Here is a 14260-nt window from a genome sequence, read left to right as displayed (position 1 = left end):
TGCCTTGGAGATCTACTTTCCTCTTTGATTTTGTCATTCCTATTGCCTGCCATCACTGTTCCTGAGGTGTTTACTCATTCTGCCAAGATAAATTCTGTATTTTCAGTGCAGGCAAGCTGTGTGAATGTTTTTTTTCTGATACAGTGGTCATAAATTGTATCTAAGAGGACTATTTTATAGTGAGAGCTAACAGCTTATTATCAGTTGTGGAATAAATCAGAATTCTAAGTTACAAAACAAAGATATTTATTGTCCCACTTGTTTCCCAGGTATTGCCACACATGAGACTGTATTAGCTGTTTATATGTATGCAGAGATGTATGTGCATAAGTTTGTGTGTCTGTAAAAATAAATGTATGTAGGATTTAACATATGAAGCAGCAGTAACTATTTATACATTGTGGAGATTTAGATGATTGTAATTATTATTAGAATGAACTAAAAATTAAATATTCTACCTATTTTTCTTATGCTAATTTTTTCCTTTTTCAATAGGATTTTTGTGGTGACAAAAATTCCGGCGGCTCGTTCAGTATCATCACAGAGAATGTCCCTTGTGGAACTACAGGAGTCACCTGCTCAAAGGCTATTAAAATGTTTCTAGGGGTGAGTAATGATACTCAGTGAGTATATATCAGTATTCAAGTATTTAAAAAAAAGTAATGCTCCAAAGCCACATCCCTAAAAGCAGCTATAAGAAGTAAAGGTTAGAGGCCCTATCAAATAAATCTGTAATCTGTAATCTGTGTAGATTGTCAGGTACTAAAACCTCTCTCAGACAAAGGTGCTACACCACTTTCTGTCATCTTGGAAAGTCATCCCAGACTTTGAGCTATTGGTTTCAGAATGAGTTGTATTGTTATGAGCGTCTAATATTTTATCTCATCATAAAAGTTAGTGTTATAATATTTCTCTTTTTACCTTTCAGAAAACTGAACTGAAATTGGAGAACAAAGATTATAAAGAAATTCAGCGAGATATTGGTGATGATGTGCATTATTGGAACAGGACAGTAGGCCTCTACCTCGTTATTGAGGCTAGCAATGGTGTGATGCTTATCTGGGATAAGAAGACTACTGTTTTCATCAAGCTGACCCCTGATTACAAAGTTAGGACCTGTCTGTCTTTTTCTGAAGTAGTAATATGAATAGATAAATGAGATAAGGAAACATAGATGTTCTTTTATTCTGACTCTATGTTTAATTCCTGTATCCTCTGCACATTGATGATTAGCCTGTGTTGTGACTATCACAGCTTGTAGAGGTGTTACTGCAGTTTCTTACAGTCCATCACAACGCATTGCAGAGGATGCATAGCATATGATTGCAATAAAGCTAAATGTCTAAGGCATTCTGAGTTTGTGAATATTAAGAGCCAAGCATCCAAAGTAATTTAGAGGATGTGAACTGACTGTACATGCACTTGGAAACCTCAATGGATTCTCAGCCCTGAGTTAAAACCAAACTCCCTATGCAATGTATGGAGATGATTCTGATTTCCGAAAACCAACATACTGAATTATAAAGTACTGAATTCATTTGGCTGAATGAGAAGGTGCAGGGTTGTATAAACAGGGACATACTGTCGCTTGAAGGGGCTGATGTACCTTAAATAGCACTACCAAACATTTACTGTTGTGGATAAGTTGCTAAATTCTTTCTTTCAAGAAAAATGAGTCCCTGACATTTTTTTTTCCATGGATGAAGAAGTGATTCTCAATATATTAGAAGCTTTTAATAAAAACAATTTTGAGCAGAATGAAATTTCATCAGGCTTATATTAGTAACTGAGTTATGATAAATTGAGAAGAATGGAAAATAAATAAATTCTTCTCAGTTGAAAGAGTCTTAGCCACTCTTTAGTGTTATAAATTGGATGAAGGGCCACAGAGACATGGAAAAACACTACATATAATTGGTTTCAATGAGGGAAGACATGGCAGCTGAATAGTTTGCTTAGTACACAGATAAATAAAGGATTCATTGTTGTACAAGTGATTTGGAAGTAAAGATGAAAATGCATCATTTACACGGAGAGTCAGTTGTCCTTTTTAATGTTAATGTTTTGCTCTTTGCTGGAGTCTGTTCCTCACTTCCGTGGTATATCCAAAAGCTGTGGATGTGTTAATTTTCTTTTCCAGGGCAAAGTGTGTGGTCTCTGTGGCAACTTTGATGGCAAGTCTAACAATGACTTTACAACAAGGAGTGGGCTGCAGGAGACGAATGCTCTGAAGTTTGGGAATTCCTGGAAACAGTCTTCCATGTGCCCAGATGTCACACAAGAGATTAAGCCCTGTGATGTGAAACCACATCGGAAGTCCTGGGCAGAGAAAGAATGCAGCATCATCCGGAGTGAAGTCTTTAAAATTTGTCACTCCAAGGTTTGTAGAGGGCAGGAAGTGATGGGGCAGCGCAGTGCATTTGTGTTACTGCAGAAGCAGAGAGATCATCAGAAATGAATTAAGAGATGGTTAAATAGAGTGATCCTCAGATGAGTCTTCAGTATAGCTACAGGTGTTGGCACATTTCAGCAAGCGTTTTTCAAAGTAGCTTGAGTATCTGTGGCAACGGGACTGTGTCACTAGTGGTGCCAGCCTTGGCTGTACAAGCCCATATTCATCACCATGGTTTCACTGCTACTGTTGTGCAAGTTAGCTTCATAAATTTAGCCTGAATAGGTCTGTATGTGCCACAGTTGCACCATCTCTTGTTGAGAGACTGGCAATACTATAAGTTCTGAAAGGACTTCTGATTATCAGACCCATCTTCTGACAGAAGCACATATTATACTTGAAAGGTGGCTGCTGAAGATACCACTGCTCCTTGTAATATTCAACCCACCGAAGGGATCTTCCTGGAAATCACCGACATCATGCAGTTTAGACAGACTTAGCTGCTAGTACTGTGCCTCCAAATTGTCATAGCACACACTGTGTCAGGCCCACAGCTTCCAGAGCATAGTGCACAGAGAGCACTCCTCTCTATTTCTTGTCTCTTTCCTCAAGTATGGTAATATTAACAACAATTTGTTCTTAACTCACAGTGGAAAAGTCACAAAGAATTATTAATTTAATTAACTTAATATGTGTTTCTGTGTTGATTCCTTCAGCAGCTAACATCCAGTCTAAGTTTCTCCTCTTGCAGTCCCAAGAAGGAAAGTGGAAATTTTTTGTTAATGTGTCATTGGATAAATTCCAAAAACTGGCAAGCACAAAATTCTCTGCTTCATATTTGCTGTGAAGTGCAGCCTTTCTGATATTATTCACCACTTGGTTGGCAAAGCTTGCTGGAAGATGAGACTTCATTGGTGTCAGTCCAACTTGGTTTTGAGAGCAGTAAAATGGAACTCTGTTAGAAAATGTGGGCACTGCCAAGGACTCATTTTTTCAGTCATAGCAGATTATGAAGTTGCTATATTACTTTAAGTCTATTATTATCCAAAATACATTAAGCGGCTTCAAGCCTATAACGTTTGTTTGAGATTTGGTAATTCTTAGAAAGAGTCTCATTCCTGCCCAGCTCAATTCCCATATCTCAAGAGAGATCTCAAGCTTACTAGTTTGAAAACTAATTTGGAGATCAACTGGGGCATCATTTCTTTCCCCAACAGGTGGACCCAATTCCTTTCTATGAAGCTTGTGTTCATGATGCCTGCTCTTGTGACAGTGGTGGGGATTGTGAGTGCTTCTGTTCTGCAGTTGCTGCATATGCTCAAGAATGTACCAAGGCTCAGGCCTGTGTTTTCTGGAGAACTCCTGATATATGCCGTGAGTAACAGTTAAACACAGTTGTATCTTTCTGGATGCTGTCAGAAAGCCTATCAAATAAATCACTAATGCTGTCACTGCAAGGTTGTGCTGGCTGTGCAATGCAATTTATTTTCGCAGCATATCAGGAAACAAACAGAACTAGTAAATTTGTATGTTTCTTTTATCTTTTATTTAGCCTGGGTTCTTTTCCTTCTTTTTCTTTTTCTTTTTCTTTTTCTTTTTCTTTTTCTTTTTCTTTTTCTTTTTCTTTTTCTTTTTCTTTTTCTATTAAGGCTAGGTTTCAAGTCATCCTTCTGTTTTGCTTGGTGAACTGCAATTCCCGCTATCTTTCTCCTCTCTCTTTTTTCCAAATTATTCAGAATTTGATTTTAGCAAAAGTATACAGAAGTACTCCTCTGTAGATGAACCTAATCAGTATTGAGTATATTAAGCAGTGTCCATTAGCAGTGCTAATTCTCATACCAGTATGTAATAAAATAATGTAAAATAATATTTAAATTAATATTTACAAAAAAAGTGCTCAAAACAAAATTTTGAGATTCTAAGTGGCAGAAATGTAAAATTTATTAATTTTAAAAATTCATTCTGGTTTGGAATTAAGGCTAGTTGTAGTTTTTAAGTGTAAGATGTCAGTGAAACAGAACTTTTAAGTTTCAGTCAGCTCTAACATAAAAGTTTATAAAAGCTCCTTCCTCTGTCCATAGTCATCTAAGCTGAATTCTGTTTTACGTTGTATGCATAATGCCTCATATGCTTGTTCTTGGCCTGCTGGAGGTGACTCTCAGCCCATGTGATACAGTGAGAGTCTACCTACAGAGAGGTAGAACTATTTTGAATATACTGCAGGAGTTTTTAGGAGTTTGCTAGTAGCTAGGGAAGAAAAATACACTCAGAAATTTACCCTTCATTTTATACTAAAATCAACATTAGTTCTTTAATTTTTTTTGTGACTTGAATCAAACATTTTCAGCTTGAGGCTTGAGTGTTTAATATGAAAATCTTGGCCCCCAGAGTTTTGACCCCAAATTTTGATGTACCCTATGTTTTAAGTATAGTGGAAGAAAGTCCAGGTCCTATACCTCAGGAGAAATTTTACTGTCTAGATTCATTTAGCTCGTACTTTTTAAGACCAGATCAGAGCTGCATTCTGGCAACCATTTTAATCAGCTTCTCTTTTTTTCTCATCAGCAATATTTTGTGACTACTACAACCCTCGTAATGAGTGTGACTGGCACTATGAGCCTTGTGGCAGTAAGCTTATGACCTGCAGGATGATTAATAATGTCATCACCAACTTTTCAGTACCGTACCTGGAAGGTAATAAATTCCTTGCCATTTTTGTTTTATTTCATATAACTTTGTCCAGGTATCATTTAATGAATATGGAATAGTCAGTCAGCTTGACAAGATGTTGCTAAATCTGTTATGTTGAATTTGTCTCCAGTCTTACATAAATGTTTCCTGTAATGTAATTTATTATTTATTAAAATCAGGTAGTGGTAGTTACTTTGCTGTCAGCCATAAAACTAGGTCTCTGCTTGGATAATATCCTGAAACATGCAAGATTATTACACCATTATTATTTTGCATCCCATCCTAAGGGCATTTCAAGAGAAGGAAAACCTTTTACATGGCAAAGAAGCAAGTTACTGATAGTTGGAGGTTTTTAACCTTATCATTCTTTATGCATCAGATCCATCTTGACTTTATTAATGTGCAGCATCCTTCTATCTTTACAATGGAAAATATCTTTGATATCAGACACACTGCTGCTGCTATATATTGGATTCTTAACAGAGACCACAAAATGTTGTCAGAGAGCTACTGGGGGCTACCTCCAGTTTTAGTGTATTATTTAGTTTGTAGTTTTTATTTAGGCTTTAAGACGAAGATGTGCGGCTAAAACAGGTTATTCTGCATTCCATCCCACTTAGAGGATGGACAAGCCATTTAAATCCCATTGAACCCCTGTATGTAGAGATATGATATTAGTGGGTGAAAGTCCTTGTGCTTTATAACAGAAAAGGAATTTCATGTTATGGGGACTGCAATGATCCAAGAATGTGAATGGCTTTACAAATATCTTCTGTTTTGCCACATGATGAAGTTGGAGAAAATAGCCATGTTTTTGGTCACACAGTCTTTTTGGGCTGGACTGGAAGCAATTGTCTCCAGGTTAGGGATTGGAAAGAACTGCCCAGAGTTTGACTTTTCTATTTTAATCCTTGAACTGCTGGTAACAAACCAAAAAAGCCTAAGCAAAATATAAAAATAAAAAGTAAGTTAACTCTGTGTGTTGAAATAGATTTTCTTAGATTATTAGAAATATTTGAAACGTGTCAGAAGGCAGATTAGTATATATCCAATTATCTTTCTAAATTATTTTTGGTTTTTATCTTCAGTGGAAATATAGAGCACACTTAGTTTTGTTAAGACATCTTTAGTACAGTCTGGCAGTGTGAAGCGACTTTTAAGTACCAGTTAATTACATGGTCATTCAGTTTATGGGCTATTTAGAACTCCAGTACTGTATAAAGAGGACTTTATGTGATTAAGAATTAGATTTTATGAGAGTTTATTTGGAAGCAGGACACAATCATTTTTTTAAAGTGTATTTGCATGAAAAATACAATGAGGACTGACAGAGGATTATTAATCCTTTGCAGGTGGGGTTTCGGTCACTGGCCAAGGGTACGGAAAAATGCAGATAGATTATCTGTTTGGGGCGGAGATACCTGGTCTATTAAAGGCACATAAACAAGATCTAGTGTTCCAATAAATGTAGTGGAAAACCTGTTCATTAATGAATCCACTTCCATATTCTTCACAAAAGTATTGTTGATATAGTGATCACATTTCAATATCTGTAGAAAAATCAGGATGTTTCTTTGTCTTAAAATTACTATCTGCCCATAGAAATTAATGTAAATTAGGGATTTCTCCAAGATCTTGAACTAGGAAAAAACAACTTCCCTAGTTTTCATGACTAAACTCTTATTTAATCCTCCTCACCCCAGTACTATCAATGACAGTTGTTTGATTTAAGTCTTTTGGAAAGACTAATTTTCCAACAATTAATTTGAATTGGAAATTTTTTATTTCTTTCACTCTGCTTGATTCAGTGAGAATCATTTACCTTCAGAAGGTATCCTATCACTGAGTTAACTCTATACTTTTTCTTCATCCTGTATACTGTTCTTCTTGTCATCAACAGGTTGCTACCCCAGATGCCCTGAGGACAAGCCTGTTTATAATGAAGAGACAAAGGAATGTGTGCCTGAAGATCAATGTTGGTGTTATATCAATGGAATTCCTATTCTTCCTGGGAACGAAATACCCACAGAAGAGAACTGTACAAAATGGTATGTAAAAACACAAAAACATTTGCAGTAATTCAGGAAAGAATTTATGTATGCTGAGCCCCTCATTTACTTTACTGGGCCTCAAGCAAATAGAGATGCAACTTCAGCTGAAGAGCTGGTATATTCTAGCATTTATCTATACAAATCAGAGGAACAATGCCATTTATTTCAGTTGAGACTTAAAAATGCTGCACTTACAATACGTATAGATTCTAAACTTTTCATTCATAGTTTTCTAAACTTGTAATAATCCAGATTTCAGGTTGATAGTGTTGTTATAATAAGTGTGTTAGCAAATTCACTAAATACACTCCTCAAAGTGTCATAAATGGTGCAATGGCATGAAACCTGGGTGTGTCTCTAAAACAACCTTTTGATTCTCATGGCTCTTTGGGAAGAGAGGAGCCACTCTGCCCTGCATTCTCACTTAAAACGGGGATTTCAAAATCACCATAATCTGAAATGATCTGTGCTAGCCCTGAAAGAAAGAGCTGAGTCCTAACTGCTCATTCCTAGAGCCTTACTGATAGCATTGACATCTATGACTCCACATGGTGAGCAGAGGCAAATACCCCTGATCTAGCTATAAGTTCACTGCTCTGAAAAACAGTTCTTATTATTGCACTATTGCAACTTGGAATAAAAAGCAGTTCTTGATCATTTTAATATGTTGTACTTAAAGAATGGAAGTGATGACTTAGTTTGAAGGAAATCATTATAGGCAATATTGGAAAATATTACACCCAGAAAAATATCCAACAGTATGAATGAAGATCAAGTGACAAATTTCTACATTTCTGTGCTCTTGGCTCTGCTAACAGGTGCATAAAATATCTGCAATATTTTAATTTTTGAAAATTTTGCTTTTAGTATCTGTGGCCCCTCAGGATCCATACAGTGTACGCCAATCCCAGGTAAATAACGTTTGGTTTTTTTCTACAAATAAAAAGGAAAAAAGTGCATAGAACTGCTATGTCTGTCTCTACAAAAGACTTAGCACTGATTTGGAATAGTTCTTTCCAGTGAAAGTTGTGGCCAAAGAAAATTGGGCAGCACTTTTGTTGAACCTTAGTACTTCTTGCTCAACCTTTTCTCATGTCCATTTATTCTTTCTCCCCATGTCCCATATCCAAACTAATGGATTTCACTACAAGAGTATACGCTCCCAGAAAATGTAGTATTATAGAAAAGTGTCAGATAGTAAATTGCAGTTATTATGTCTCTCAGAATATTGTAAAACCTGGTTTGTAAGTCTGTTCATCCAAGCGTTTTATGCAGGGCTTTATTAGATATGTTCTAATGTTCCTCTAACTGTAAAGATAAATTAGTGCAATGTATTAGATCTAAGCTCCAGGTATCGCTCTGAAAGGAGCATGCATGACTCATGTAAATGCTTACTTGTGCATAAGTATTTTGCCTTTGTTTCTTAGCTGGTAGTAGAAAAATTGCACAGTAAAGCTCTTTCTTGCAGGGTGTCCTTGTGTCATCAATGGAACAAGTTATGAAGTGGGTGACACTGTGGCACAAATACAGGATGGCAACATATGTATAACGTATGTTTGTGCAGAAAATGGTTCTATCGTTGTTGGAAGTACTTATCCTTGTCCGACTTCTACTTCACCTACAACCGTTTCAACCTCCTTTCCTGTCGGTACTCTTACCACTACAGGTAAATCTTCAACAGAGATGTGCATCTGAAAATTATTTTCTTAAAGGAAAATACTTTAAAGATAGAATATACAAGTATGTGGGCTTATAGTTGACACAGATAGAGTGATACTTATGAATAGTTTTATCACATTACACTAAGAAGATTTTTAACACGTTGATTTACTTCTCATGGAAGAAATTGTACGTATAAATGTACAGGATGCCTTCCTAATTCTGAAAAATATGTTAGCATGTCAATATCCTGCTGGGATAGTAGAAATTGTCTCAGTAATCTCATAAAAAATATAATTAGGATATTTAAAACTACTATTGTATTTTTTTCTGAAGTTTGCAGATGATGGAATAATCTTTTTTTTCTATTTCAGTTACCACTACAAGCCCTCCAGTAACTACAAGTAAGTTTTAAATAGAAAACTAAGTTGTTAAAAATGTCAAATGAACATTTAAAGGAAGAGTAAATTAAAGATGGCAGCTACAGAAAAGTATTTTTAGAACAAAAATAAATAATTTTTTAAAATTGCAAAAATGTTACAAATATAGACAGAAGAAAGACCTTTAAAGGATTCAGCTTGGTGATTTTATTTTGATGTGAAGCTTCCTGTTGAAAAAGCTGGTAATATAGAACCAGCTTTAGGCCTCTCTTCTCTTGGAATAATGACAAGTTGCAATGCATTGCTCCAGTCCTTAATGGAATAGAATACAAAATTAACCTTCTCAGAATGTTCTCTGTAAGCTCAAATGCTGAATCTTTGTCTTTTCTTGCAGCTCCATGCGTTGGGTTAATCTGTAATTGGACTGAGTGGTTTGATGTTAGTAACCCTGAAGAAGACGGTGGTGACTATGAAACCTATGATGCAATAAGAAATGAACACGGAAACAAAATATGTGAAGCTCCTGAAGAAATTGAATGCAGGGCTAAAGATAAACCCGATATGAGCTTAGAGGAACTTGGCCAGAAAGTAGAGTGTAATGTTACATACGGACTAATCTGTAAAAATGAGGAGCAAGATGCAACTATGTGGCAACTTTGCTATAATTATGAAATCAGGGTAAACTGTTGTGAGTGGGGTGAGATTTCTTGTGAGACTGCAGGTACACCGAGTCCAACACCAACTGCAACTTCAACCACCACCAGCACAACAATACCCATCTCCACTACAGCCAGGCAGTCAACAACAATTACCACCACACCCATTCCCACCCCAACCATCACAAGCGAATTCACGCCATCAGTCACCACCCCAGTAACTTCTACCTCTCCAGGTATTTAGCAGACCAATACTCTCTGCTCTTGCTTTGCCATAGGAGAAATAATGGGCTGTCAGCTACTAAAGGCATGTCATCTCCATATCAGATATCAAGCTGACAGGAAGTCTTACTTACACTGGTTTGAGCTCTACCTTTCTGCTGGAGAGAAGATTCCCACAAGGACCTGTTGTATGAGATTAGAGTAGGCCTTGATTTAGAGTACCATCATTTTAGGCATTGGTTGGGTGGGGCTGTGCAGAATTTCTTCCCTTTCTCTTCCTGGTTTCCCTCCGTCAGTGCTGACGCTTGTCTGTGGTTACAGATCTAGGAAGGAAGGATTCCCCTGGCAGGCTTTTGGGAACAGTTTCACTCTGCAGGCTGCCACTTGCTGTGAACTGTGGTCTTTGACTACTGATATCTGCTGATACTCTGTGAACGTCTCCATCAGGCTGACATTGCACCACAGGGAAATTACATGACAATCAGGCAGGAATATACTCCTGTGCATATTTCCTTCCCAGACCACAGCTTCCCGTCAGTTCTTATGCCATGACATAGCGAGGTGTTCGAAGCAATAAGGCAGGATAGAAAGCCTCCTTGTGTCTTACGCACATAAGGTTATATTATGTACAGGTAGGTATATTAGATTTAGTGAGAAGCACATTACAGCAACATCCCTAGTCTCTTCGCTAGGAAAGGATTGTAATGACCCTATCTGTGAACTGGCTTGAAAATAGTCTGATTTCTGGGGCCAGAAAGGAAGGCCTAGTGATACAGACCTTAACTGTGGCAAGAGTAGGCTGACCTCTAAAGGTGTGTGGAATCTGCCTAAAGCGTAACTTCTGTTCAGTGCGTATTGTGTCCTACTCATGCGTCTAAAACCTTTATCTGTTTTCTCTGTCTCTGCTGTGTCTAACAGCCCCACCTTCATCCACAACGAGTACAGTGTCAACTCCACCTGTATCAACAACAGCTCCCACGCCAACGCCGTGGGAGCCTTCCAGCAGGACCACCACCACCACAATGCCCCCCAGCAGCAGCACCACCACCACGATACCCCCCATCAGCACCACCACCACCACGATGCCTCCCAGCAGCACCACCACCACGATGCCCCCCATCAGCACCACCACCACCACGATGCCCCCCAGCAGCAGCACCACCAGCACCCTGGAAACAACGACTGTTTCTAGCACACTAGAACCCACCACAACTACTGCACGTACGTTCCCAACACCAACAATAGTCACCCAAACCCTGCTGCCTCCGACTTCAGAAGCAATAAGTAATTCTCTGCCTGTGTTGTCCATTGTTGATTTGCTATGGGAGAAATCAAGGTTTATTGGCAGCAACGTGTGTCTTAATTTTTGTACTCTGAGGGAGTGTAGTTGATGTGTATTTCAGAAAAAATCATAGAATCATAGAATAGTTTGGGTTGGAAGGGACCTTTTTAAAGATCTTTTGATCTACCCCCCCTGCTATGGGCAGGGACATCTTTCACTGCATCAGGTCACTCAGAGCCCCATTCAGCCTGACCTTGAACGCTTCCCGTGATTGGGCATCCACAACTCTGGGAAACCTGTTCCAGTGTCTCACCACACTCATCATAAAAAATTTCTTCCTTATGTCCAATCTAAACCTTTCAGTGTAGAACCGCTGCCCCTTGTCCTGGTAACTACAGGCCTTGGTAAAAAGGCACTCTCTGTCTTTCTTCTAAGCCTCCCTTACATATTGAAAGGCCGCAGTAAGGTCTCCCCAGAGCCTTCTCTTTTCGCGGCTGAATAACGCCAGCTCTCTCAGCCTCTCTTCATAGGGCAGGTGTTCTAGCCCTCTGATCATTTTTGTGGCCTTTCTCTGGACCCACTCAAACAGTTCCGTGTCTGTCTTGTACTGGGGACACCAGAGCTGGATGTAGTAGTCCAGGTGGGTTCTCACGGGAGTGTATAGAGTGGGTCCTGTACTGGGCTCTCCATTTAGGAGGCAGAGTGGACAACATGTTTCTGGTTCTCAGTTCCATTCCTTTGATTATCAGGAGCTTTAGGAGTTTTTTCATCCTGGTGCCTCTGCCCAGCTTAGACAGATAGTGAACTGATGAGAAATCTTGTTTTTGCTGCTGTTGGAGCTTGTCCTTCAGCTGGAGAGAATGTACTCCATGGGATGCATGGTGTGCAATGGGAGCGGGGCTTGGTTTCGTGGCACTGTCGTGACGTGCCATGGTCTAGTTGACATGGTGGTGTCAGGGCAATGGTTGGACTCAATGATCTCAGAGGTCTCTTCCAACCTGATTGATTCTGTGATTCTGTCATTTCAGGCGCTGTTTGGGTGCAGCTGTGCAGGCTTTCTTCCCTTTCTTCTCTTGTGTTGCCTCTGTGGCCAGTGCTGCCACTCACCTGCAGTTCTGGCTGTAGGGAGCTTCGAAGGTTTTCCCTGGCAGGGTTTGGATAAAGGTTCCAGACCACGGGTGCCCCCTTCTATGGACCATAGGTCTGGGCAGCCGGGTTCTCCCAGTATTCCCATGAGCGTTGTTCTCCAGCTCTCTGCGTGCCACTGGGAAGCAAGCCGACATTTTGGCAGCAGTGTGTGACTCGTGCCTGCTTACTTTGTGGTCACAATCCTTATTGGTGTTTGGTTTCTCCTTGCGATAGTGGAGTGCTGTGTGTGACATGAGAAGGTGAGAGAGTGGCAGGTGTTCCTGTTTAGTCCTGCTTCACCTCACGTGTTGCCCTTTTGTGAGTGGTTTTTGCACACAAGGAGCGCAATACAGCAAGGTGCCCTAGCTGCGAGGGGGAGACATACATGGCTTAGCAGTACCTGTGTCCTGATTTGGCCCTAGCGTGCTTTGTAGGCCCAAGAAGGGGAGACGTGTCCGCACAAGTGAACTTTATTGTGGCCAGGGTTGGCTGACTGGTGTAGCAGTGCGCGAGGGGCACCTTTGTGTGCAGTGGACACGCCGAGCACCACCTACGCATGTGCTGTTGCCCCGGCTTGTTGGCTCTGTTCCTGCTGTTTCTAATTGTTCCTGTTGTTGTTGCAGCGTGTGACTGCATCTGGACGGACTGGATTGATGTGAGTTACCCAAATAGTTCTGACAGAAACAGTGGTGACTACGAAACCTTTGAGAATATTCAGAAGAAGAACTCCTCCTGGGTCTGTGCGAAAGCTGAGAATATTTCATGCAGAGCAGAGAAATTCCCTGATGTTCCCATTGCAGATTTAGGGCAGATCGTGGAATGCGATGTTAACACAGGGCTCATCTGTAACAATAGCCAACAGCACATAGGAGGTATAATACCGATGCCCGTCTGCCTCAATTACGAGATCAGTGTCTGCTGCGTCCCCAACACACCAGAGTGTATTACAAGTACCACCACGAGCACCACAACGACGACCCCACCTTCATCCACAACGAGTACAGTGTCGACTCCACCCATATCAACAACAGCTCCCACACCAACGCCGTGGGAGCCTTCCAGCAGCAGCAGCACCACCACCACGATGCCCCCCATCAGCACCACCACCACCACGATGCCCCCCATCAGCACCACCACCACCACGATGCCCCCCATCAGCACCACCACCACCACGATGCCCCCCAGCAGCAGCACCACCACCACGATGCCCCCCAGCAGCAGCACCACCACGATGCCCCCCAGCAGCAGCACCACCACGATGCCCCCCATCAGCACCACCAGCACGATGCCCCCCATCAGCACCACCACCAGCACCACGATGCCCCCCATCAGCACCACCACGATGCCCCCCAGCAGCAGCACCACCAGCACGATGCCCCCCATCAGCACCACCACCACCACGATGCCCCCCATCAGCACCACCACCACCACGATGCCCCCCATCAGCACCACCAGCACGATGCCCCCCAGCAGCAGGACCACCACCACGATGCCCCCCATCAGCACCACCACCAGCACGATGCCCCCCAGCAGCACCACCAGCACGATGCCTCCCAGCAGCATCACCAGCACGATGCCTCCCAGCACCACCACCAGCACGATGCCCCCCAGCAGCACCACCACCAGCACCCTGGAAACAACGAGTGTTTCTAGCACACTAGAACCCACCACAACTACTGCACGTACGTTCCCAACACCAACAATAGTCACCCAAACCCCGCTGCCTCCGACTTCAGAAGCAATAAGTAATTCTCTGCCTGTGTTGTCCATTGTTGATTTGCTATGGGAGAAATCAAGGT

The 14260-nt window shown here is 40.9% G+C and overlaps 1 protein-coding gene across 1 annotated transcript in view; it reads left to right on the top strand.

Annotated features, from left to right (window-relative positions):
• Positions 1-14260, top strand: part of LOC137663166 (mucin-2-like) — a 55154-nt gene that overhangs the window by 18699 nt on the left and 22195 nt on the right. Inside the window, exons 21-33 of the mRNA XM_068400076.1 lie at positions 496-606; positions 929-1108; positions 2141-2380; positions 3610-3766; positions 4958-5086; positions 6984-7131; positions 8002-8045; positions 8603-8800; positions 9168-9197; positions 9568-10065; positions 10997-11215; positions 13085-13721; positions 13995-14206. Of these exons, the coding sequence (XP_068256177.1) occupies positions 496-606; positions 929-1108; positions 2141-2380; positions 3610-3766; positions 4958-5086; positions 6984-7131; positions 8002-8045; positions 8603-8800; positions 9168-9197; positions 9568-10065; positions 10997-11215; positions 13085-13721; positions 13995-14206 (2803 nt within the window). The remainder of the gene's footprint in view (positions 1-495; positions 607-928; positions 1109-2140; positions 2381-3609; positions 3767-4957; positions 5087-6983; positions 7132-8001; positions 8046-8602; positions 8801-9167; positions 9198-9567; positions 10066-10996; positions 11216-13084; positions 13722-13994; positions 14207-14260) is intronic.

The sequence above is a fragment of the Nyctibius grandis genome, chromosome 4 (assembly GCF_013368605.1).
Source record: "Nyctibius grandis isolate bNycGra1 chromosome 4, bNycGra1.pri, whole genome shotgun sequence".
Lineage (NCBI taxonomy): Eukaryota > Metazoa > Chordata > Aves > Nyctibiiformes > Nyctibiidae > Nyctibius > Nyctibius grandis.
This window is presented reverse-complemented; position numbering and strand designations above follow the sequence as displayed.